The sequence below is a fragment of the Spea bombifrons genome, chromosome 10, assembly GCF_027358695.1.
Source record: "Spea bombifrons isolate aSpeBom1 chromosome 10, aSpeBom1.2.pri, whole genome shotgun sequence".
NCBI lineage: Eukaryota > Metazoa > Chordata > Amphibia > Anura > Pelobatidae > Spea > Spea bombifrons.
Genome location: NC_071096.1, coordinates 32,912,288 through 32,932,406, shown reverse-complemented (window position 1 = coordinate 32,932,406; position 20,119 = coordinate 32,912,288). Strand labels below are relative to the sequence as shown.

At 41.9% G+C, this 20,119-nt stretch overlaps 3 protein-coding genes across 5 annotated transcripts; 1 reads left to right on the top strand and 2 right to left on the bottom strand.

Annotated features, from left to right (window-relative positions):
• Positions 1-215: 215 nt before the first annotated feature.
• Positions 216-6,652, bottom strand: ATMIN (ATM interactor). The gene is made up of 4 exons (XM_053449473.1): positions 6,417-6,652; positions 3,498-3,623; positions 3,034-3,233; positions 216-2,420 (listed from the first exon to the last, which is right to left on the bottom strand). The coding sequence occupies exons 1-4, from the start codon at positions 6,615-6,617 to the stop codon at positions 635-637; spliced, it is 2,313 nt and encodes a 770-aa protein (XP_053305448.1). The 5' UTR covers positions 6,618-6,652; the 3' UTR covers positions 216-634.
• A 243-nt stretch (positions 6,653-6,895) lies between these two features.
• On the top strand, positions 6,896-19,650 carry CMC2 (C-X9-C motif containing 2). Of its 3 annotated transcripts, XM_053448984.1 has the most exons (6): positions 6,896-7,056; positions 10,042-10,125; positions 18,171-18,225; positions 18,554-18,624; positions 18,990-19,061; positions 19,430-19,650. In XM_053448984.1, exons 2-6 carry the CDS (start codon positions 10,096-10,098, stop codon positions 19,523-19,525), a joined length of 324 nt encoding a protein of 107 aa, XP_053304959.1. In that variant the 5' UTR covers positions 6,896-7,056; positions 10,042-10,095; the 3' UTR covers positions 19,526-19,650. The 3 variants fall into 3 exon arrangements, with proteins under 3 accessions (XP_053304959.1, XP_053304960.1, XP_053304961.1); XM_053448985.1 differs by lacking the exons at positions 6,896-7,056; positions 18,171-18,225 and having other exon boundaries at positions 18,527-18,624; XM_053448986.1 differs by lacking the exons at positions 6,896-7,056; positions 10,042-10,125; positions 18,171-18,225 and adding an exon at positions 16,333-16,352 and having other exon boundaries at positions 18,527-18,624.
• On the bottom strand, positions 9,259-16,268 carry CENPN (centromere protein N). Its single transcript, XM_053448983.1, has 11 exons — positions 16,016-16,268; positions 15,376-15,553; positions 14,034-14,079; positions 13,109-13,168; positions 12,905-12,981; positions 12,642-12,812; positions 12,179-12,280; positions 11,044-11,101; positions 10,715-10,827; positions 10,062-10,179; positions 9,259-9,738 (listed from the first exon to the last, which is right to left on the bottom strand). Exons 1-11 carry the CDS (start codon positions 16,057-16,059, stop codon positions 9,614-9,616), a joined length of 1,092 nt encoding a protein of 363 aa, XP_053304958.1. The 5' UTR covers positions 16,060-16,268; the 3' UTR covers positions 9,259-9,613.
• Positions 19,651-20,119: the final 469 nt, after the last annotated feature.

Here is a 20,119-nt window from a genome sequence, read left to right as displayed (position 1 = left end):
ACGTTCTGCCTTTTCAACTCGTCTTTGTCGCTCTTTTTGCTCCCATAAAAAGTAAGGTTGTATTCTGAATATATTTCTTTTAGCACCGATATTAAGTATCCTAGCGTTTATAAAGTAAAACAACCAAACATATTTTCTATCGGCACAGCTCATGATCCAAGCAGCTGATGCATTGACAGTCAAAAGCTGATTAATAAAAAACACACACAACGCTGTATTGTTCAGACCATATATTCTTTATCACCATATAAATAATTTACACCAAAAAAAACAACAAAAATAAATAAAGTGCTTTCTCTAGGGTACAGCCATTATACAAAATAGACCAGACCTCTACAATGTATGGCATCCATATAAATATACATGCGTTTCCCGTCATCACATTTCAATAATTTAAAACGGTCTTTTGCAAGCCACTGTTCTATAGCACTCCTCTCCTACAAGAGAAAACGTGCATGAAGTGATCTGGCTTTCAACACACTATGGAAAGATTCAAAAGAGCTTTGTTCTTTTGGACAGCACAGTAAAGCATGCAAGCCAAGACCTGAAATAGAAGCAGTGGAGATACAATGATTTGCGGTTGTTAAATATCGCTTATTTATTCATCGGCATTGTCAGTTTTGAGGAGTAAAGATCAGTTCTGTGACTTTTCAGAGAACAGAGAGAAGAGCTCTTCACAGGTTTGAGTTTCCACGGAACTGAATTGAGACTCGATCGTGTTCCATGCCAGGTCTGCGAGAAGAAAGTCGCCCATGGCCGTCTGAGTCTCGTTACTCGTCAGGAATAAGTTCCCGAGGTGATCGAAGCAGCTGTCGGTAGTCTGGGTCTCGGCACTGTTTAGCTGTACCTGGCTTTCCAGGCCGTGACACGCCATGTTTTTAGTGTCTGGCGTAACATCGGCGTTGCTTTCGCAGTCTGACAGTTCGTGGTTCAGCGAAAAGCTAGATTGTTTCAGGATGCCACCTAAAGGCAAGTGAGAACTATTGTCAAGAAAGAAGTTCAGATCCGTTTGCGTCTGCGTATCAAACATCTCCATCCCGAGAAGACCAGAGTTTCCTTTGTTAGAATAGGACTGAGCAGAATCTTCGGAGAACAGAAAGTCCGTTTGGGTTTCGATGTCTAGATATTCTGAGTTGAGGTTGCCCAGCTCGCTCTCCTCCGTTTGCGTCTGGATGTTGGACGCGGAAAAGAACTCCTCTATATCAAAATCTATTCCAGGATTGGGAGGGCAGTTTGAGGCTAAATTGGTTTCTGCTCCTGTCCCAACATCCGTCAGCAGACTTCGATTGTCCAGAGATTGGGTGGACATGTTATCGGATAAGATTTTTTCAAGGTCACTCAAAAGTTCCATTGTTTGGGTTTGGTTATCGGTCATATTACTGTTGGCGAACGCGCCATTGTGCGCGTGAAAGTTTATGTAAGGTGCAGACTTAATAGACTCTTCCCTTATTTCTTTAAGATCATCTGCGTTAAGTAGATTTTGGTCCAGAGATCCAGACATGAAATCATTTTCCGTCTGGCTGGTTTGGGTTGACACAGTGTAAAGAGAGTTACCTCCGTTAAAAAGGTTTTCGCACATGACAGCTTGGTCCACATGCAGGGTGCTCTCTCTTGAGAGATCGCCGTTCGTCTGAGTCTCTCGAGAAATCCCACCTGGAAAGCAAGGATTCCTATTGGTCTCTGACCGAGCAGTTGAAGTTAGGTCAGAATTTTGTTGAAAAGTCTGGGTCTCGACGTTAATCGGCAGAGAAACCTGAGCACCGAACGATAAGTCTGTCTGAGAACAAGAGGATATCGAAGATTCAGCAGGCCAGGAACCCCCTGACAAAATATTGTGTGCAAAATAGGATAAATCGGTCTGAACGTCAGATGTGATACTGTTTTTAGAAGAGACGCCGTTGACGTCCGACCCGTTAGACAGCGGTTTATCCAGACTGACTTGGACAAAAGAGTTCATGGGATCAAGGGAGCCGTAACTTGCATTCCTAGAAAGCGAGAGGTTGGCAGGCACGGGGACTTCGTTCTCCACGGTCTGAAGAACGGCTCCATTGTAGTGAGGCACTATTTGCACGGTAGTCATTACCGAGCCGCGATCATTTACTGCAACGACCACCGGTTTCACAGAACACGCAGAGGACGACAGCAAAACCGGCAAGTGAGCGACTTGCATTACCGGTAACTTAATGAAAGCCAACTTCGGCTTGGGCAGGAGCAGCTTCTGAGAGGGATTTGGTTGTGAATGGGAGCTTTCTGTGACATCGCTGCTGGTTTCCGTCGAGGGTGGGGATCTCGAACGTTCAATGTGCTTGTCTTCAGTAGCGTACACAGCGGGTAAGTCATGTTTCACAACACTTTCCTCATTTACAGTTTTCTGGTTTTGCACGGAAGCTTCAAGTTTTCTTTTCTTAACAGGGGGGTCTCTGCAAGCGAGAAGAAACAGTTACGTTAACAAGAAATTTAATTTAGAAATAAAGAGGGAGTGAGAGATGGAGAGGTATTACAGAAGGGTAATACAATTTATAAAATAACCATGCTTGAGATTATGGGGTGCAAAAAGAGCATTCATACGAACACCTCAGCTTTTAGGGTTATCTCAAACCAAGAGTTAATTGTTTAAGGAGATGATGGGGATATTTGCTCAGGTAAATGGCAGATAGGTGCAGTTTGGGCCACCGTTTAGCAGATAATGCATTTTGTGCTTCTGCTTCCAGCATCACAGACAGCTGAAGACATTAAGAGATGGAGAAAGGTCCTGACCCCAGAGCTGCATCACACTGAAGCCAACATCTCATCTCTACAGAAAGACCATCAGCTCTCCGTGATCCAGAGATCTGAGCAACAGAAATACTGTATCTGCTACAAGAACCTTGAGAAAACCCATAAAATCACAAGGTAGTTTATTGTACGACTTAATATTTCAAATGACGCAAAGTTTTCATGAACGCATTTAAAGAAGATCACATAAAGTTGAGACTTCCGCTCAGCGTTTCCCACCCAGTATGATTGTAGTCAATCCCAGTGCACGCGTCTCACCTGTGCTCAATGGGAATCTCATGGCCCATCCGGTGGGTATGCGAGAGCAGAGCCGTCCTGCTCGCGTAGGGACAGCCGCAGGTACAGCGGAAAATCTTCCCGCAGTAGCCCTCGTGTCTCTTTAGATCCCATTCCGTGCCGTAGCTGTTTCCACACTTGTCGCACTTGTGCTTTTTTTCAGCGTGCATCTTCATGAAATGCTAAAATACACGTGATAAACACATTCGTTGGATTACGATTGGAAAGCAGACACGTGGACGGCATTGATATCGCATTACCTGGTTTTAAAGCAAAAGAGTCAATTAAACTGTTGTAAGTTTAAAAGCAATAAAAATGTATAATGTCATTTTTATTATATGTACACAAACAAATCATGGAGTGATAAAAAAAATTAACTTTATAAATCAATCCTACAAAAAAAAATAAAAAAAATATAGCAAAAGCAAAAAAACAGCCAAACCTACCTGTTTTACACGAGAGAACTGAGAAAAAGGCCTGTTTGTCCCTCTGGGGCAACCTTCAATCGGGCAGCAGTATAACTTCTGAGATGCTTTTAAATCTTTTCTTAACGTAGGATTGACAATCCCATCCTGCGAGGGGGGGGGGAGAAAACGTGAAATACCGCAAAATAATATTTAGACACCTTGTAGCCGATCCTCTCAGTGCAGTAAACATAATAATAATAATAAAATTATATATATATATGGCACCAACCCTGGCTCTGGAAACTCCCTGCACAGATTATTGTACAGGGCGGTTTATTAAATCTTAAATCATTTCTTAGACATTTAATAGCCAGATTGTCCTCCTTGTGGATTAACAAAGCATCCCGCTGTTTTCCATGGTGAATTGTTTCATTTAAACCAAATTCTTCCAAAGAAACACTCCAAGGTTACTTAGTGAAGTAGAATTCTGGTGCAAAGCAGTAGATGAGGAGTCAGGAAGACACATGAAGACCAAGTCATGTTTTGTCGGGAAATAGAAAGTATAAGTCGACAAACTCAATATAATATAATATATTAATATATATAATGCCAGATTTTATTACTTTGCTAGAATTCTGCTGTTGAAGATCACACTTGCTCGTCTAATAACACAGGCTTTCCTGAAGCTAATACTTGGAACGCATGCTGGGATGTCTTAGCCAAGGAGGTCACGCTGCTCCTTCTTGGAAAGTAAACCATGTTTGGTTTGGCATTGTATCCATTGACTCTGCTACTGTATCACTCCTGCTATAATGAGCGGCTAGCGACACCGCTGCAGGAGACACCTGAGATCATAATAATTATATGATTAATTACATTATTATTACATTATATCCGCTGCTACCAGTTACTGAACGGAACAATGCAACGGTGTAATCACCAACACACTGTAAAGCTTCAAAAGCCGGGGGCTTCAAACACAAAGATCAGGTGAGATTCTTTGATGTGCAAAAACGAGAAAAACCTGAAGGCCAAACGCAACCATAGAGGTTATAATTACAAACTCAACTCAATGTCATGTCACTAATGTCACTAGATTAGTGGAGCCACAGGCCTTAAAGGGACATTTCCTCTGATAACGATTGAATACATAGAACGAAGCGTTTGAGGCGTCTTGCTCGGTTTCCAACTCGAGTATCTCAAACAAACACAATATCCAGAGCATAACATCACCGGCTTTCTCTGCAGCAAGGTGTAGTCAGTCCTCCAGATACCCAACCAGCATGATAATGGAGGACAATTCATTTAGTAATCGTAATTGGTAATAATACTGAATATTAGAAGAAACAATGCACCTATTGCTATAATTCTTCTCTTGCCCCCTTTGCCGCATGGACGGGAAGTGTGTTTTTTGTCATTACGGATACTTTAAAGCTAGTAGAAGACGTTGTTGACAACTGTTGCTTTCCTTGAGGTGGATTGAGCAGAGGTGACAGAGAAGCATCTGAAGAAGGCCCACAAACAGAATCGCTAAAGACAATAGCTCCCCAACAATACTTCCTTGCACTGAATATACAACAAATCTCTCAACTATGTTCCTCCAGAAAGGGTCTGCTTTGAATAAAAGATCTGGAAATTGTTCATTAGATAGTCCATGGGGTCTTCTTCAGGTTCACATCAGGAAATTTTGAGACCCAGCATAAATGTAAGGCTGTGGGACCTCCGACACACCATCATCTCATATGTCCCCATTCATCTTCTTCATCCCATACTTTTGGCCCAGTGCTGATTTTCAGCAGAATCACGCCAGGTTAAAAATGTGGTCTCTTTTAGGCACAACCTGGTATTGTCTGCAACTGAAGTCCCTCACTATTCCTGCAACTCAGTTATGGGTCACCATGTCCACGCCAGCATCTCCTCCTCGTTCATGAATTCTCATTAACATATTGGCCGCAGCTCCCTCTTCTCTCATATTTCCTTTATCCCGCACCATGCTCTTCCTCCCAGTCCTCTTCAGCATCCTGTTCTTTATACTTTCCTTTCTACCATCTGTTCTCCTCTCCATCCTTTTCAGTTTCCTTTTTCCTTGTTATTCCTTCGCATTTTAAAAAACTAAATGCATTATCCTCAAGAATTTTCCTTTCCTTGCCCTCCGACTCACGCTCTTCTCCTGCCCCCAACCCCTCCTAACACCTTTCAGCAACCCCTGTTCTTCTTGTACTTTGGAGCCCCCCTATCACATTTGGTACATTATTATGTTTTCATTTCTAAACATCATGTTCCACTGAAAAACGTCCCCAAGCTTGAGCTTTAATACCACTTTAACCTGCGTTTATCTAGTTTTACTCAAACTGATCAGTAAGCGTTGGCAATGCTAGGATGTGATGGATTGTTAGAGTTGTAGTCCTTAACCATTAGTGAGCCAAACACAGACTGCTGGACAGTTGTGTGGCTCACATTCCTCTAGGAACAACTGTGTTCAGGATTTACTCTTCAGGGATGCTCCTTGCGCGTTTCCCACAGCACTGAACCCCAGGTGGGGGTCCCGAATAAGCCAATTAGGGTGGGCAGCAGCATTTTAGGTTCTTCATTGTGTATGGCACGGGGGAGTCCTGGAAGAGGGGTTCCATATTCTTCTGCATAAAGAACATCATTACTGAGCGATGGGCTCCCTAACCAAAAAGTATTGATGTCACCGATAAGTGTGAAATGTAATAGTTTAACACGGGGCTCATAACGCTGCGCCCTCTGTGTCCACACTTTATTAAGTGGCAATTCCATGATCATTGGCACTCACTGCCCCCACACTCTACAGGACCCTCCCTATTACCCTGCAGCATCTGCCCCTGGATGCCCCCACCTTCACACCCTCACTGCTCTGTGTCACCCCATTCACAGTGCCTGTGACCGTGTGGGCGTGGTTTATCGCCTCCCCACCCCCTGGACCCCAGCCCTCACCTGCACTCCATGGGACTTCACCAGGTGCATGTTGAGAGCCGGGGGGTTGGGCAGCACTTTCCCACATCCATTCACAGTGCACAAGATGTTGTTGCGGACCTCCCGGGACAGCTCGCTCACGGACGGCTTCACAATCTCCCAGTGCTCGCACGAGTACGGCGAGCGGACCCTAGCCCCGCCCCCATCCATCCGGGCCGCCATGGCACCGCCAGCTCGGTGCCGCAGACACAGCCCGGCGTGAGTCCCCCGAGGCCGCTAGAGAACTACTTCCGGGGGCGGGGACTGCAGACAGCAACAAGTTCATTGGCTGGAGAAATCCATATTTACATAAAGAGGCGGATTTACGCTTATGGGGAGAGTGGTTTGTCTACTAGTACGCTGTACTGCGGCAGGCGCGAAATAAAACACTTTGCGCGGTGACAGTACCCTTCCGCGGTGTTACACCTGAGAAATAGTTCACAGGCAAGTTCTTTCCGTGTGGCGGGCCCGGACAGTCGGGGCGATAACTGCTTTATGTGTCTCCTGGGCCTGGCCTCTCTATTGTGCGACGTGCACGCCTCAGACATGGGAGTTCGGCTCTGGGTGTATGGTTACTGTGGCATTATGTGACAGTCCGGCCCACTAACCTTTATACAATACTGTAAGTATTCACAAAGTAGAATATAATACATTTTATTCACACGGGTTATCAGTTATAATTTCGCCCTGGTTCTCTACACATTACTGGGACTTTTTGGGGCATCTGAGGGGGACTGTCTGTCCAGACTGGCTCTAAAGTAAACTGAGGAAACACCTGGCGGGCCGCCGTTTGATAGTGCCCTATACTTCATATGTAGCTGAGCATATCCTGTCAGCGGCTGTTTAAACTGCAGGCCCACTTAGCCATTCCCATTATGGCCAGTCTATTTCCCCAGTGCAGTCTCAGTCTGATAGTACCTATTCCCAGTCCGGCGGCAGGTAACCCAGTCAGGGAATGTTTAAAATAACATATATTGGAACAGAACGTGTCACGCTGGCACCTGCCCCATTTGTGAAATGAATATTGCGCATGCATTTAGGGCAGGGCCAGAACCATGAGTGGAGAATAACATTATATCCTAATGTGGCACCATTTTTTCTCAATTTACCAATTACCTCTTTGGATTTGCCCCAGAAGCTCCCGGTTTGCCATGGCGACCACCCCAGTCCCTTTAATCTCTAGAGGTGGTAAAGCTACCCTCCCCGTGCATATCTCAGACTCCTTGAATCAGGGTTGCTCCCGAGTACCAAATTGCTTAAACCCCATGCTAAGAAATTCATAAAAAAAAAACAAAAAAAAAACACTGACCCGATAATCATAAATATGTAGTTTTTTATTATAACGAGAAATAGTTGAGTTAAAGAAAACACTTAAATGTGTACATAACACCTTTTTAAAAGAATACATGTACAAAAACAAACAAAAGTTCTAGAAAAGTACCAGAAACATGCGCAGCTTTGTAGCACAAATTATTCAGATGCCGGTGATTGAGAAAAATCAATGTTATTAAATTTATAGAATTTATCTATGGCTGCCATTAAAACGAATAATTAAAATAATGGAACCTCTGACAAGCCAGGACAATGTATCCATATGCTTTCCCATACCAACCGTGACCAATGACCTACGTAACAATTCTGTGTTTCTAAATATATAATATTGTAAGGAGTTGCTTACCATTGCATGGCCACATGGTGTTATCCCTTGATTCTGATTGGACTAAAGGTTATCTTCACGACAAAAAAAAAAATTTTCTGCAGTAGATACACCATGGCTCGGGATCTCTGGCTTGACCAAACCATCATCATCATCTCTATGTAATAAGTATTGAGTGACCATGATGGGGCAAACAGTTCCTGGTGCATGTCTACCTATTCTTTATGTACTAGAAATAAGCTAACCATTAGACAATATATGGTCATTGTACCCTTCCACCCCCCGCAACTGTAAGATGTAGTCGTCGAAATGCCCAACTAACCTAAAGGTTAAGCAAAGGCAGCTATTAGATATTTGTTTCCATAAATGCCTATTTTTATTGGACAACAAAGCATCTGGTGAAGAATTTTTGGTTCCACACCCTTGAAAATAAAAATCCGGTTGTCATGATGGCATCACTCAATTATTTCATCCATTTAAAAAAAAGCGAAGCTTACGATTACTTTATTAAAATGTGTAAAAATACACAAGACAAGCCCTATGGTAACAGGCTATTACCCGCAATCCATTCTGATACACAATATGCAATAAAACATGCAGCAGTGTTTATATCACAGATATGGAGCATAAAAAGCTGGTTTGCCCCCCCCCCCAAAAAAAAAGAGATAAAAACTTCAGCCGACGAATGCAGATTCTACAGCTGTTGTAATTCATTCGCATATGGTCTTAATGGAGCGACGAGAGGCTGAACCCATTCATTAACACACATTGGGAGTTACATATTTTAAGATGGCTTGTTACCATAGCAACCAATGTATTTGTTTGTGCTCATTATAGGATCACTTTTTATATATTATTTATAAAACCCCCAAATTGTATTTGTTGTACATTGTGATAGAATTTCAGGCAAACATTAGGAGTTTTCCTCTACAGAATGTCCCTTAGAACATGCTTGTGACCCGACTCGCGTACTCACAGGCTGGACAGGCTGTTGTAGCACATCTGGTGGACCCCAGATATACTTTCTGCTTAAAATGAATTAAAAAAAGAGGGGAATATGCCTTTTAAGTTACAGATACGGTGTGCAATGTATTAACATCTGATCACACCCTATCTTTCTAATGGCCAAGTATGAAAGCAGAACAATAAGAATCAATCCATCATAAAGACTTGTGATATTATCAGTAACGGCCTTTTATACGGTAACAGTAAAATAAACACCCGTTCCTACTGGACACGCACAATTAATAACATATAGAAATGAAAGGACGGTGAGATGTGTGCATTCTGGCACCCTGAAAAGTATCAAAATCGAAAGTCAATAAAAGCTTTAGAATACTGTATAAATATTACAATGTTTAGGTGCAAAATGCAAAAAAAAAAAAAAAAAGTGTCCAACACTCAGGTGAGCATCGCTCTGGTGAGTATCGCTCCGGTGAGCACAGCCAGTACTGTGGAACTGTACAAAGGGACTCGAACAGGTCATAAAAGCAATTTCTGTCAGAGATTGTCCTTCCAAACGTCACAACGGGGGCTGCTGGCTCGGGGTGGGGTGCAAGGCTCGCTGCTTTTCAGTGATTTTAAATATATTTCTGGCTTTTTGGGGGATGCATGTCAATAAATTGGAAACCGGAGCATCTGAGATGCCTGAAAGGGAAGGAAAAACATAGTGTCAGAGGAAATAAAATGACATATCAATTCCAATTAAAAATGTAATTTTTGAAAGAAAAAAAAAAAACGTACATAAACCCCGGATATTAATAATATAGATTACCCGCGTTGTAATTTAACGTGCAGGATTCTGAAGGTCACGTGACGAACCGTCAGCCTTACCCTGCGACTGTCCCTGTCTTGTAACCAGCTGATTACAGCTTTGCGATTTAAAGTATAATTAAACACCATTTTGTTAACATTTAGTTTGGGAACATAACCGATTTGCTTTATTAACAGCTTGCTGGAAAATAACCCACCTGCTCGTGCCAAGGATCGGATGGATTCCAGAAGATGAGGACTGGAGAACTTCACAACACAGCGGTAGGGTTCGGGTCGGGGAGGGACAGCGCCTGTGCTTTTAAACGTGGTTTCCAGCTGTTTAACAAACAAGGCCAGGTGACAATTTGTCATCAATATCTAGACAAAACGCTGCAGAATCATGAGCTGTTTGGCTGAAGATGTAGGATTAGAAATAATTATTAATATAAGTGTGACGTAGATCATCATTTGAGATAGTTGGACTTGGTCCTTCATCTGCAGGGAGTCTCTATCAATACTTGCGGTCTAATTACTGGAGAGGAGCTTTTACCTTAATAGCATTATTCTACATACTGTCATTTAAAGCGGATATATTACATACTGATGTGTGAATTTAAGCATTACTTCTGACAATGTGCAATGAGTGGTTTACACACAAACCCCTAGTGTTCCCAACACACGACGGTCAGTCCCACCGGTATCTGGTACGCAAGTGGAGAAAAGCAACAAACCAGTTCTTTATCTGGGACCCTCTCCCAATTACCCTTTAATTTCACGCATTCCCCTCTTGCACATATGTGGAATAAGTCACGGGACTACTACATAAAAACATACACTAACATTAGGAAACACTAGATGTCTGCCATAGTACCTTGTACGAAGCAAATTCTAGCTTTGGCAGCTGTCCATCTCCGAAGGTCTCCCGAGTAATGTGATGGATCCTTTCCTTTTCTCTCATGTTTTCGTAAGTAACCCTCGGATCAACTACGAAAACCAAAAATACTTTATAATTAGTCGATTTAAAGCAAAGGTAAGAGGTTTTTGTGGTCTGGTGCTGGATAAGGATTCAGGTAGCAAAAAACAAAACCCTCCTAAGATAATCGGACAAAAATGTCGTGTAAGCATCAACTGTGGCTACTCTGTATTTGATGGTAGAGAGAAGGTTTGGTAACGAGCGCAAACCATCGCAGAAGTACGTACCTATTGCCGGATTATAATTTCCTTCCTGAAGCGGCCGAGGATGATAAGACTGGAAAGGCTGTGATGCAAACAAAAATATGCAGATTATTAAAATGTGAAAAAAGAAAAAAAAAAGATCTAGAAGCACCGCAGGAGCAAAGCCAGGTTCACGCTTCTAGAGGTGCATTCGTACAGCCACAGTATACGAGGGAGACAGGACACAGAATCAAATCTAAGTTGTTTGGACATTGGATGAAGGACATTCTCCTTTCCCTGGAACTATCAGACTTCCCACAGAAAAGCCTGCCAGTTGTCCACGGATGTTATGGAAGCCACAACACCGGACCAAACTAGAAACAAACACCACCAATACCCCACGTGTGTAAGAGGCTTCAATTTGATGCTCCACGCGCCAAACTCATCCGCATTTTAGGATCAGATTTAAGATTGATTCTAAAAACATAGGCAGTAGGTGGGAAAAAAATCCTGGTTGGTTACCTTATTGAAAGCTGCGCATGTTAGATTACTAACAGCTCAGGATTTCCTCTTGGGAAAGGGGGGCTTTTTTCCCCACCTGCTGGTAGGGTCTAGAATCAGGCCTGAAAAAGGAAAAGACTTATCTCAGGACATGGCCTGGAAAGGACCAACGGGTTCTAATGGGCAACAGTGGAAGCATAAAAAGTACTCAACGTGACAGATTAAAGGTCTAGAACGCCTCCAACCAGGGAAGTGATATCATCAGATAAGGAAAAACACTTTTTCTATAGGCATTTTAAACCTATATATTATCCATCAAGGAGCTCCATTACTACAGAAACGTGTCAAACATATCCGTGCATTTTATTTGCTTTGGACATATGTTGAAAACCAAGGTTAGGAAAGGTGACAAAACCAGAATTATCTAATTTTATCTTGCATCTTTCCTACCACCCATACATAGGCTACCTATACCAATCAACAAGAATCAGTAACTTAACAGAGAGAGATGATGGGAGAAGAAGAGATGAAGACCCCCATGATATAGTACATAACGCGTTACTTATTACGCAAGCACCATTACACTTGTTTATTCAGTGCGAAGTACCATAAGAAGCAGGTTTTGGGTATAGAGACAAATCGGCTTTAATAAAATAAAATTTAAACCCACGCTGCTCACCTGGTGAAATCTCTTGAACACTATATCCTTTAAGGACTCCAGACTTCGACTCTTCAGTTCCAGCTCTTGAATCTGACTATAACTGGCTGCAACTACAAGGGCCTTGCAAAGGGAAAAGAAATGTATTTGGAGACTGACCAGATTACACAGATGTTTGTAACACAACGTTCAGGACAAGTCTTCCTGCAACAAGACATACATTTGTCTTTTAACCCCTTAATGACAAAATGCATTGTTTTCAATGGGTTTAGGGACCGCCCATTGTCCTTAAGGGGTTAAAAGCCTAAAACAAAGGATGACCAGCATTGTGATCCGTATTAAAAAATATACACATTTCAACGCAAGAAATTACGTCCAAACAGGAAAAACATCATTGGATACAGAAGAACAGGCAAGTTCTCTTAAACACTAAAGATTCATGTTTTTTTTTTGGAGAAAAGGCTTGAAACACAATGAAATTTACCTGGCATAGCAACGGTCGGAAACTCTTGCCCAAGTTGGTCACAAAGACATATGGAGTCTGCGAGTGATATACCACGAATGTTGGCTTGTACTGATTTGGCTGGATATGGTTCTTGCCCCAAGCTATTCGGATCCACACGGCTTCTCCAAACTCTTTGAAGTGAATGGTCACCTGCCACGGAGACATTTTTGTTTAATAGAATCGCAATGTTTTAGTGGGCACTGAAACGATAACAATAATTTCTTCCAAGACCCATAACTTACATTTTTGGACACAGAGTGAATGGCTTTTCTAAACTGAAGCTTGTATTCTGACAAGTCGAAGAAATCAATTTCAGAGTCTGCAAAACAACATAAATGAATTTTTAATGCATCGATAATGCATCGATATATATATATATATATATATATATATATATGTGTTATTTAATTTATATATCATATACAGTCTGCCCATCCCAAACTTACCTGACGTTTTGGACATTTGATAAACACTCCAACTCTTCTTTTCTGAATTGGCGTGATTAACTAGGAGAGGGCGAGGTGAGAAAAATGCCTTAATTAAATGTAAAAATACAACCAAATAACATTTTCAGCGTGAATTTATAAAAACATCTCTGCGTTATGTTACCATTTTAATAAACTGTTCGGTGATATAAAATATTCTAATAAAAGGACAGAATACATTTCTAACCCTCCTCATCTAGGTTAAATGGGACGCTTCCTTTGGAGCATATTGTCCCAGAATGCACCTAAGCAAGAGACCCAGTTGTTGCATCTGGAGTGTCCAGATAAGCCTCTGGGAAGTGGCCCGATGGTAGATGCTCACAGGGCATCATGGGCACATCACCTTACTAGCAGATGCCATCCCATAGGTTTGATGCAAGGTAGTCAAGTGACAAGTCTTTCTTTATTATTAAGACCAGGAAGGAAATGACTACAACCCCTGATATGAGAATGTTCTAAATATATAGAGCGAGGTCTTGCTATAGCCTTTGCCACAAGTCTTCCTGCAACAAGACATACATTTGTCTTTTAAAAGCCTAAGACAAAGGATGACCAGCATTGTGATCTGTATTAAAATATACACATTTCACAATGTGAATGTTCTAAATATATAGAGCGAGGTCTTGCTATAGGCTTTGCCACAAAGTATGGGAAGCGGATGAAGGTTGCCACCTACATGGGGCTTCAGCAATGTTCAGGCATAGACAACAGTTTGGTGGCTGGACGATACACTGCATAGGAGTTACACTTTGTTAGCTGGACTCTACATTTCCAGTAAGCCGCTGGGTTTAGGAAAAGGACTGGCAAACATTTACAATTCTTCTTCGTCTGCCCTGCTAGTAATAACCTGATCATCCATGTGAAGTTAAATGTAACGTATACTTACAGACAAAATCAAGATTAGCTGCATCCTTCATTGTTGCATTTTTACCCTAAAAATAAACAAATGTTAGAATTGCATGAGAACCAAGCGCACAGGACATGTGGATAAACATATTAAACATCATGTTACAAGTTTTGTATCAATACCCTTCTCTTCACTGCAGATGATAAAATCCATTCCTGTGCCATGCACCTCACAAACCTTTTAAGCAAAGCAGTGGTGGTCTACCTGCCCTCATTACGTCAGATCTCAGCTACTGGAACTCAGTCTTACCTGATCTTCCTCTTATCCGTCTTCACCCCTTAAAATCCATCATAAATGCTGCTGCCAGGCTTATCTTCCCTGCCATGACTATCACCTCTCTTCTTTTCATTGCCTGCGTGCTTCAGGATTGAACTCAAAATCTTCTTATATTTCACATTCACTAAAGATCACTTTGAGGTCCTCATAGTTACGTACACAGCAGTGTATGTCTATTAAGTACCCAACAGGAATTGGTGGTCTCTCCCCACCGTCACCTCATCTAACCGGTTTTGCATGTGACAAGGTGGATCGATGCCACCTCCCTGGCATATGTCATATCGTCTCTGTATCAGGCTGGCATTCTCTCTATCCTGTTTGGCTACTTCAGTATCCCCATCGAATGCCAGTTTAGACACCTACTAAGTCTTATTACTGACAGCTGCGTTCCATACAGTGGAATAACTCATCTGATCACCAGCATTGTTACCTTGACTATAACTTGGGAAATGTCACTTCATACGATAACGTGTAACCCGTGTCATTCACCCGGCTTTGCAAGTTCCCCTCACAGCTCAACATCCTCTTGCCAGGATCAGGCCATTCCTCGTTACAACTAGGGACCTCTAAGGTCTTCCAGCATCTTGACTTAATGCAGCTGGCTCTCTTTTGCGGATTCCAATGCTCTTCCTGAATCATTCTCAATTCTCCTCTTACCAAAACGAACAACCATATTGTTTCGCCAAATAATTATTCAACTTTGGATCATTCTTCTCCACCTCTTTGGCCTGTGTGACATTTTCCTCCAATGCTTGTCATTCTATATTTCCCATCGATCTTTCAGTATCACCTTTCCTTCAACTTCCTCCATCCGCTAAATACTCCAAAGTTTACTCCTAGCCCCAATCCCATGGCAAACGGAGTCATCTGCAGATTCCAGTACCACGTGTAGACTGTCAGCAGTCCACTATATTACTGAATAATGACTTCACACATCATTACCCAAGAATCCTCCCCATCACGGCTTCCTCTGCGTTCTGCCAACACGTTTACAAATAGACAGAAATGCTGGAATCTGATAAAACGCCTTTTTTTGGTGTATTACCTCACACAGCTGGACCACTTCCATGGCCAGGAGCTCCTTTGGCCGCAGATTCAGAGTTTGTAACTCTCCTTCTGATAGGAAACCCCACGCCTTTAACGTGGTTAAGGCCTCGGAAAGCGAGATTTTCAGTATTGTGCGTCTTATAAATTCGGCGACCCATTCATCCATCAATGTGGTGCTGGAATAAAGAAGTATGTGACAGCACGTTACAGAAGAGATATGCAGAGGAAGGGATGACAAGTACTCCAAAGAGTCTGTATAGAAAATACTACACACTAAATAAGTGGTTGGCACAGGGAAGCACCCGAGCTGGTGCAGAACTCCCATGATGCTCAGCCATAACTCCCCAAAAGAGAGTGTATTCATTCTTTAATGACCCGAGAGAGAAAGCTGCCTGCTGGCCACCCCTGATCTAGACTGGTTTTCAGTTATTATCACCCATAACGCCCAGCCATTATTCTGATTCTGAGGCTTAAATTGATCTTCAATGCTGTTGCTTTTTAAAAAAAAAAAAAAAAAAAAAATATTTGGCTGAGGATCATAGGGGTTCAAGAGCAGCTTATCTGCCACTCGGCCCCTTCCTTAATAAAATGGAAAAGCTGACGCCCCTTCACTACCCCCATTGGATCGCTATACCTACCCTCGCCCCTGCCGCTTCCGAACGCTCCCGGTAGCCGGTGCCATAGCGCCAACAACCCTCAACTTCAAACCAGCCAATCATTACCCGGCCCTCTGTCGCTTGCTTCTGACGTCAAGCCACCCCCACCACAATGCACGTGAAAGTTTTGCTTTTTCGGCTGTCTCTAGTAAAACCGCCTCCTTTAGTCCCCGATTGGCTGGGGGCGTATCCATTCGCTTCTTGATTGGAGGAAAGTCCCATGACGGGAATGATATGCAGCGTTCGCTTGCAGGGTCTCTATAGTGTTATGTAAGGTGTAGGGCAGCGCTTATTGGTTTGTATGCCAGGGGTATTAAAGGTGAGTGTTCCTTATATACTTATTTAAAGGGTATTTGCTTGAAAAAGGGTAGAGTTTTCACAGTGGGCCATTTACATTCATGCTACGGAGTGTCCATTGACTCCTGCAAGGTCAATAGCAGTTTTTCTCAAGTTGGTTGTTATGTCTGATTCGATCTCGCAGTTTTGTTCAGCAGACTTTTATATAATTCTCAAAGTTTATAGAATTTGTGTTTTAACCCTTGGGGTTCCTGGATGCCTGAACCCCGAGTATGCATTGGAAATCACTCCTGGGACAATAAGGGGTTAATCCAGTAATATATCACTTAGCATTGTTAATAGAGTGAGGTATTAACTAGAGTTAATAGTATGACAGCTAAAGAGATTATTATATGTGTGTGTGGGTCTTTGTGCCGGTCCAAATTAGAAAGTACCCCCAACCTCATCCATAAGTGATTATTAGCTGACCAATCATACCAACTTTCCGAGAGGACCCAGCTGTTTACCCGTTGTACAGCCCTGCGGAATATCGCGGCGCTATATAAATCACGATTATGTACAAGGGGCAAAACATGCAGACAGAAAGGCAAAGTGGTACGCGGTCAGTTAAGAACATTGTATTGGTTGCTATGGTGACTGCATCACTTTCACTAGAAACGCACATGATGGGGTTGCCAGAAATACCAATTGTTTTATAGTGAGAGAGGAAAATCACCTGACAAACCAGCAACTAAAAGCTCTTAACCTTGCATATCGGTCCTCAAATCTGTGATTTATTGATTTTATAAAATGAAAAACAAGTGTATAGTTCAAGTTTTTCTCCCAGTTTTAGAAACCGTCACGCAACAGAACTGATGGGCAAATAAGACTAGAGGGTAATATCTCAGAGACCTGTAGCTGAACTCCTTACCGTTTTGATCTAAGCATCCGCTTGTAATATTGCTTTTAGACACCGTCATTCCCCTGAAGTTCACAGTTTGAGTAACTGAGGTTTGATTGATGCATTCTTTAATCTCCGAGGAGTCAGAGCAGTTACAGGGTCTTATTTCCATGCAGTTTAAGACTCTATACCACCTAGTGGGGACCTGCCGGATACAGAGCATCTAAATGTTTCTTTACATTCTCTTAAGTTTTATGTTAAAGTAGACCTTTTCCTTTGTCATGCTTTTGAATGGCAGATCGTCAAAAAGAACTCAACAACATCACGGTGGAAAGGCTGTGTTTTCTAGATCTGCACATACAAAAAAGAGGTCAGGTCACCGTCATTTATCTCCATTTAGTCTATTAACACATGAACAAAACAGGATTGTTTGAAATGCAAATCCATTGGTAAATAAGCAGAGTTTCCGCGATCGCCGCATGTATATGTAAGGAGCCGCAGTGTATTTGAATAGAGGCTACCAGCCAGACGTAGATGCATGGCGTCCTGTAGAGGCTATGCTTTAGGAACATTTTCAATTGCCTGTAGTTGAGGGTCTGTGAAATAATTAGTTTTTCCGCTATTGAGACACGTAGGTTCTGTTGAGTCTTTAGATGAACGCAACAACTAATTTCATGGCAGATTTCGCAATCTGTGAAACTAAGACAAGTGCCCTTGGTAAAAAGTGAGCCTTTACTCTGCATCCAGACACAGGTTTAATCCTTCTTCCCTCCAAACTCAGGAAGATGGGCACGGGTAGATTTGGAGTCTTAAGCGTTATTTGACCTCAAGCCAACGTGGTCCTTAGTGGTGACCATTCTAGTCTAGTTGTGATCAGAATACATTCAGTGACCCAGGAAGCTCTAACCCCTGTTCCTTTTACATTCTGACATGGATTGGTTGGCTTTTTGCCAATAAAAGGTCCCGGTCACAATAAATATGAGCTCCAGTGAAGGCATGGCCTGGGGTGGGGCCCGTATCCTTTACACCTCATACAAGGTAATACCGCTTCATTTGCATGCAAGGGGCTATATGCATCATGTGATACTCCTGCTGGTTGCTCGTAATATCACAGGGGCCAATAGAAACCTTGGTTCTTGAATACAGACCCAATACAGACCCAAGGATCCCCCCATGCCACATGCACCCTCTCTGCTGGAATTAGTATAGATAAATACTTTGTATCTAGGAACATTCTAATGCTTTAAGTTCTCTTAAGGTTGATTTCCCCCTTTTAATGTTGTTCTTTTTTCCTCATTTATGCTTCAATTACGCAGTTGCTCCTTAATTTAAAATGCATCCAGACTTGTCCCCCCATCTTCACACCGACGAATGCAACGTGGTCATTAACATGCTGAAGCAGTGTCACCTCGATGTGAGTATCATTTATCATGATTTCCTATTATGTGAAAGATCAGCGATACAAACCCCGAGCAGTCTTTCCATCAGAAAGGCTTTGCTTTATGGCATTGTTTGCGAGGTCCATCCAGTCCAGAAGCCTTTACAGTATAGTGATGTAGAGGTTGTATATGCTACTCAATGTGTCAAAAGATAAATGGACATAGAGATAATGTAACTAGAAATAACATAGTATTTGTTACAATATTTTAAAGGTGTGTGTATATCATTTATATATATTTTTTTCACATCTATTTGATGTTTGTATATACAAACACAAACATTGATAGATATGTTGATGAATTTCCAAGCGTTTATTAAGCCGAATGTTTGCATTTGCAGAACAAATTTCTGAAGTATTTTGGCCAGTGTAATGATATAAACCGAGAAATGTTGAAGTGCCTGAAAAAAGAGGTAAGCGTGAGAAGTATCTTTGCTAAAAAGAATAATAAACCATTCATGGCTGTATCGACGCTTTTTATTAGTCTCCGAAATGTTGTCTGTTTAAAAAAAAAAAAGAAATATCCACAGGCCAAATTAAGTAAAACATGAAAAATATTTCAGAAAATACACCCTAAAGGGATTTTTTTTCTGTGCCAAGACACAAATATTACTGCATCTGCCCCGTTCTCTGTATATAACTTGAAACAAATTGATCTTAAGTCAAAATGTGGGTTAAATTTAAAATCCATATTTATAGTTCTGTATCTGTGTTTACCGTAATCCCCTAAAAAATACATTTTGGTTGTGATATTGGTGCCCATTCTTCTACCTGACCTCAGTATGAAGACAACAGAGCCAAAAACCGTGCCAAGTCTGAAGAGATGAGACAAAGGCATATACAGGCTCAGAGAGAAGCCGAAACCCAAAGCAAGTGAAAAGGGTCAACAAGATACGGACTCCGGCCCAACCATCCTCCTCCTCCCCGTGTGAGACCTCGCCTGGCGTTTTGTATTTATGGCAAAGCGATCATAAAGTTTATTTGGATTTTTTCTTATTGCAAGTGGACTTTGTTTGATTTTATTTACTGGTCATTTCTACATCTTAAAAACACATTTTTTGTGCAGGCAGTAATGTAGTTTAGAAAAACTGGTTTTATTTTATTCTTCACCAATAAACGTCCTTTATCCTCAGACCTGGAGGCCACCATCGCTGTCGGTCATGTGATATTTTAGGTGACTTTCCATGGTCATACACCACACTGAGCTGACTCGTTACGGCAGTGCTAATGAAGTCCCGATTATCTAATTAAGTCTGTTAGCCCATAGACTTTCAATGGTCACAGTGTGAATAAGACTGAGCCATTCTATTGTTCATTCAGAATGTTTGGGCTTAATGAAATATTAGTTTTATAATACATATGAGACAACTAAGCATTTACTTAAATGACTCCCCAAGTAAGAAGTCTGGAAAAAGTTTGGAAAAACAAGGCTATTTGTAAATCATCAGGTATAGGAACCCAACTTAATAAG